The sequence below is a fragment of the Ciona intestinalis genome, chromosome 3 (genome assembly GCF_000224145.3).
Source record: "Ciona intestinalis chromosome 3, KH, whole genome shotgun sequence".
Classification (NCBI taxonomy): Eukaryota; Metazoa; Chordata; class Ascidiacea; order Phlebobranchia; family Cionidae; genus Ciona; species Ciona intestinalis.
In genome coordinates, this window is record NC_020168.2 from 3,491,558 (window position 1) to 3,497,557 (window position 6,000).

General features: G+C 36.1%; 2 protein-coding genes across 3 annotated transcripts in view; both read right to left on the reverse strand.

Annotated features, from left to right (window-relative positions):
• Positions 1–6,000, reverse strand: part of LOC100183703 (transformation/transcription domain-associated protein) — a 78,114-nt gene that overhangs the window by 55,664 nt on the left and 16,450 nt on the right. For both annotated transcript variants that reach the window (XM_018811234.2, XM_018811233.2), the window contains exons 2-4: positions 1,034–1,236; positions 851–900; positions 259–369 (exon numbers count right to left, since the gene is read on the reverse strand). In XM_018811234.2, the coding sequence (XP_018666779.1) occupies positions 259–369; positions 851–900; positions 1,034–1,121 (249 nt within the window). In that variant the 5' untranslated portion in view covers positions 1,122–1,236. The remainder of the gene's footprint in view (positions 1–258; positions 370–850; positions 901–1,033; positions 1,237–6,000) is intronic.
• LOC101242078 (cysteine dioxygenase type 1-like) overlaps positions 2,740–6,000 on the reverse strand; it is a 6,568-nt gene continuing 3,307 nt past the window's right edge. The window contains exons 4-5 of the mRNA XM_009859726.3: positions 5,635–5,801; positions 2,740–3,247 (exon numbers count right to left, since the gene is read on the reverse strand). Coding sequence (XP_009858028.1) covers positions 3,221–3,247; positions 5,635–5,801 — 194 coding nt within the window. The 3' untranslated portion in view covers positions 2,740–3,220. The remainder of the gene's footprint in view (positions 3,248–5,634; positions 5,802–6,000) is intronic.

Sequence of the window (6,000 nt, forward strand, 5' to 3'; positions counted from 1 at the left end):
ACTGTGACCTCTAACCACATGACTGTGGGTTTGCAAGTTAAACTGTAGTCAGATTACTTATAATATCGTAGCGAACGCACGTCAATACAAAAACTACTACAGTTGTAATCGTGTTTTAACAACTGTTGTTTTCTTGCAGCAACTGTTGTTTTGTCACTATATCGTGTTTTTTTTTCGTTTAAAATATTTCTCGCGTTATTTTCGAATACATGAACTGGACTACATATCATTGCTGCAGAACCATAGCACAACTCTTACCTGACTTGGGTTTTCTGAAATAAACTGCGGTTCTCCATCTTGGAGTAGTTTGATGAAGTTGATCACACATTTAGAAAGGAATTCAGAGTATTTGGGAGACTGAGCAAGATCCTATAGAATATAGAAACAAATTGGTATTTTATTGATTTTATGAAAATTGCACTTCAATTTAATGTTGAGAGGAAAATAAAATGAAAACTATGGACTTTATTTACTAAGGTGTAATTAACAAACATATGATATTTCACCATATTGATTTATTTGGGATTTATACAACAAGGTATGTAAGGTGAAACTGAGATTTAGGTGAGTTGAGTCATTACATCAATTATGAATAGTTGGCGATAAGAACTTTTAGAGAGAAAAGAGTTTGATTTGTCTTACTTATTATAAAGGTGTGTAACACATTGGTAAAGGGTTCAAGCCTTTTCACTGCTACCATTTTGGGTGTATGTGTCTTTGAGTAAGACACTAAAGGGCAATTGCTGCAACCCAGTGGTCACTAATAGAGAGTAATTGGTTGTTCAAATTATCAGCCACACATAAAAAAATCCCCCCAAAAATAATCCTGCTTTATAAACTCTTTATTTACCTCAAATCTTTCACTGATTTCTTGAGCTGCTTTCAATTTGTTTTCATCCGCTATAAAGTAAAATGTCAACTATTTTAATATTACGAAAAAAAAACAATAAAAATTTTACAAAAAATTTATTATGAAATTACCAAATGACAAGAAAATATGTAAATAATTCTACAATGAACATCTTTAACTTACGAGTGCTCGGGCTGTTCAGTATTGTCAGGTAAGATTGATATTTTACGATATCTTGATTCAAGTCTGAAGTGGCTGGTGTTTGCAACATAATGCTATTGTTAACGCCAACACTTCTTCATAAAAATATCTAAACACAGATTCTACTGCATGGCACTATGCATGTACAATGCTGCAGTTTTAACTTTGCGTTTTCCCTGTAAAACCTGGTAACAGATCATTCGTAATTAGAGTAACGGAAAACTGGTTTAAAATTGCAATTTGCCGATTACCTTCACAGCCCTAAACACCTATCCAGTATAGGTTAACAAATTAAAGCCTATATCAACACTTAACTGTTTTATAAGTTTTAAAAACCTAATAAAATAAACACTTGCAAACACGAGCGTAAGTGAGTTTTGTGCAAAAGCGTGGTCCTTCTTAAGCGCCCTACATCTTGATTTACTCGGACCTTAAGCGCCCGAAAATATTAAAGAGCATGTGAGCTAGGTCGTTTTGGGCCATAGAAATACCGAGTAGTCCAACCCATTGTTACGTAAAACACAAATTGAACGGCAATTTGGGTCCAAAATAACACAGTAGGTATAGGGAAAATGTATGTTTTTCGGTAAATTACAGAAAAACTTGGGCCTAAAAACAAATTTAAAGGTTGAAAAATGTAAAAAACATGTGTTATTTGTTTTCTGTGTCAAAAAAAGTCAAAAATTAGAATTAGAAGCGGTTGATTTGCGACATTTTAGTCATTTAATGCGGCTAAATTTATACATTTTTTCTAAAAAATGTTTGGTAAGGTAAATAGAAGCTGTTTTACACCTTCCCACGATAGGAAAACACAAACAAAACTTAACAAGTTCGTTATACCCATTGTCAAAGTCACCACTTTTGCTCTATTTTGGACACACATAGACGGCAGTTGGACTACTCGGTGTTTATACGACTCTGGTTTTGGGGTGTTTATATGACTCTGTTTCGAAAGACAACAAAATGAAAAAAATAATTTAAAACTCTCTTAAAAGTTAAAGTCAAATTTTGTATTTTTTTAGTTTTATATATATTAAAAAAACAACCTAATAAACTGTATTTTTCGGTCGTTCAAACATATATGATTCACTGACAAATATAGTTCCAATGTAAATGATACAATTTTGAGTTTAAACAATCGGCGGGTTGGGCGGTAAGTTTTTGATGGTACTCTTGCAGATGTAACAGTATGGTTTTACCCGCCCGACAATTAGAAACACCGTTTAACAGAGCATACTCTTGCAGGTGTATTATTATGCGTTTACCCGACCCATAATATTAAAAACTCTGTGTCTTGCCCTTAGGCTAAGAATGAATGAATGTATGGTTTAATGCGTTAATCTAGAATCCAAACCACAGTATAGGTTAACGTCAGTCTGGTTAACAATTTTGACATCACCAACTATTGGATTGGCTCGGTTGCTGTTCCAATTAAAATCGCACAAGTTTTCATGGTGGCAGCATTGCGCCTCGGACTCGGCACCCTTTTATGACGCGGCATGTGCTCAAACCGCTATACTGCTGTACGTGTATATGCCAACATATATTTTCCAACAGAAATACGGCAGCAAGGTTGTCGTATAAACCATTAACCAATATCACACTTTTTCTGTGTATTGTCGGGGAAAGCGCGATGCTGTGAATTACAAAAAGCGCGATACTAGAAATATATAGATACAACACGGGTGTACTATGTAGCAAAATTCTATTGCGTTACTAGAGAAAAATGAAAAATAGTTTACGGGATCATTAATAACAATGTACCACAAACAAATTTAACCTTGATAAGCAAAGTAATAAATTGCCAGAAAAGGTCTATTGAGAGTATGCCTGGCAGCAACAATGCATATATGTGACTAGTTTTCTTAATTTTTTCATTGCGTTTTTAATGCCGTTATTTAGTACTACTTCAGCGTTTTACATAAATGAAAAATGGTTTACGTTTTAATAGGTTTAGTAAAAATCTAAAACTCGGATACAAGATTTTGCGCATATTAAAAACTTTTCTTTAAACAATAAGCACATATACACAACACAAATATGTCTCTGAGGCAAAAATGAACGTTTGGACAGCACTATAGTCCTATGCAGAAAGCAGGAAAAAACACACACATATATATAGTATAAAAAAAACTGAAGGAAAAACTTGCTCAATAGGGTAAAAAGTTTTCAGTTTTCAGCGCATTCGTTTCTTCCCTGCAAAATAAATCGGTGAATAAATGAAGTGCAAAGATAATGTTTAATAAACATAGCATATTCTAGACCAAACGTAAGCTACCCGGTCTATTAAAACCTAATATGGAAAGGCTAAAAATGCGAGTTTGAGGCCCGACCGTTGTGGTCCTTAGGCAAGTCACTTAACGGCAATTGCCACGGACCCAGTGGTCCATTGGGTTTTCAAAAATTGTCATTCATACTAGGCACAAGTCGTATATAACACGGCCATTTCCCTGCCACGTGAAGATAAATAAATTAATTTATTCGTTCCATTAATTTATGGATTCAAAGTTAGAATCATTTTTGGGCACTAAGCAGCAGCAGAGAGTATAGCAAAAGACAAAAGCGGCTTTATTGAGCATTTTAAATTGATTTTTCTAGACCAGACGATGATAAGCAAACACAAGACGTCCTATATTTAGAACGATGTACATCTTTCTTGTTTAAAATCTCGTAAATATTAAAGATGTGTATATTATAACTGTCATCAAAGTATTTTGCAAAGTTGCCGTGCCATATGGTTATTACTGGGTTTTTGTTTTGCGCTTTTTGAGTGACCTTTTTGCGCAACATTATAAAGCGTGCTGTGGCGACGTGACATTTCGCACGATTTCAAAGTTCCTGGTGTTTATGTTTTTTTGAAGGGGACTTCCTTATAAACAACTTACGCTCACGTTTACATTAATCCTTGCAATATGGTTAACAATGTTAGATTGTTGTTGTTTAAATTGTGGTCAGCCATAAAGTTGCGATCTATAATTCATTTGAACCCGTATAGGTTGCACGCCAAGAGGCAATTAGCCACCGGCGTGGGTATATTAAACCACGACTATACTTAATTCGCACAATGTGCCCTCGTCAAAACAAGTGTTGTTTACCGGGGTTCAACTAAGCGTGATTGCGATACATTATTTCCCCGCATATGGAAAACACGCCCAGTAGGCGGGTACCGCAACGGTGCCCTCTGATTGGCTGTTTTAAATCGCGCGAGAGAGGCCTGGTTAGATCTCGTCTCGAAGTAACCTTGGTGTGAAAACAAACAGACGGCGCCTACACAGTAAATAGGCTAATTTAAAGATTGCTTCTGGATGTTTGTCTTATGTTACCAGAATTAATAATGTTTTATCTTGAGCTGACATTGCGTTGACCTTGGTGGAACTTGAACATAATATGCATGTACAAACAACATGTGCACGTGCAAAGATAATGTATAACAACCCGTACACTTCAACTCGGTTCGTTACAATTTGAAACATGCGACAGCAAACAAGTTGCATTTATATCTGCAGTGTCTGCATCGCACTTACTAAACTGTTCGATTTCGGAGAAATTTTAAATAAAATTTTGCAGCGGTTTTAGGTTACATGTTGTGACAAAAGCCTTAACCGCGCTACATATGCTGGCACAGCAATTGGTTTGTATAGTACAGTGGGGAAAGATGGGACACCTTTATCGCCTAATATCCAAATATCCTGATCTTGTTTTAAACAATTAAGAACAGTCTATGGAAGTCTTGAAGATATGGTATTGGAATTCTTTAGTTATTCTTTGTTTACTACCAAATGGGACGAGAAAGTAGAACGAAAAGGTGTCCCATCTTCCCCACCCTACTATATATATACATAGCGTAGCATGTATATGCAATCGAATCACCATTAAAGACCATTACTTGAAATGGTAGCAATTTTATATCCCATATTGCATACCCCCTTTTATGTCTCAATATTATGCATATATATTAGTAGGGTGGGGGAAGATGGGACACCTGTTCATTCTATTTGCTCGTCCCATTTGGTAGTAAACAAAGAACATTTTTAGAATTATATAACCGTATTCTTACAACCACCATAGACCGTTGTTAATTGTTTAAAACACTATCAGGATACTTGGATATTATGTGCCAACGGTGTCCTATCTCCCCCCAACCTACTATATAGCATTTTAGGCCGTAGCAGATACAGCTATACCTATAAACTAGTGCTAACAACATTAATAAGCATATATGCAAATGAATAGGAAATCATTCGACATTCGAGTGGAAGAGGCTGTTTCGTCATCTTCTGGTATCGTGTGTAACATATTCTTATCACTGATTGTAATCATTGGGTTAAATTCAGAACATGAGTAAAATTGTGGTTCGGGTTAAAAAATATGGTTACTTTGAAACTGCTTTTCTCGTCGGGGTTTCAATTAGAAATTAGCACTAATGTAACTTTGTAATTGAATAATTTTTATTGTATGGCTTTGAATTTAGAACCCAACAAGACCCAATAGTTAAAGCAATTGTCGTTAAGCATTCTAACGACAAACTACTGTGCAACGACGATGGTTAAATTTTGCTAATTATTTTTCAAAACTGTACTCACGTAACAAACTTTTTCGCCAAATTTTGTGTGGAATGTGACGTGACAGCGCACTTTGTGACCGCTTTTTTGATCGAAGGTCTGGCAGTCTTGAAATGGTGGGGAATAGAGGTGGAGACTACATGCTGGGGACTCAGAAGAGTTGCCAACACGGTGAAGACCAATGGAGTCTAAGAAGGCAAACGTAAAATTGGTTGGCGGCGTCCTGTTTTGTATATATCTATTAACACTTTGCTGTCCGGCGACGTGGTATAGTGGTTAGCGCGCCTGCCTGTAACCCAGAGGTATCGGGTTCAAGACTCGACGCTGCTACCATTGTTGGTGACACTTAACGGCAATCCAACCCAGTGGTCATGGGTTGTCTAAATC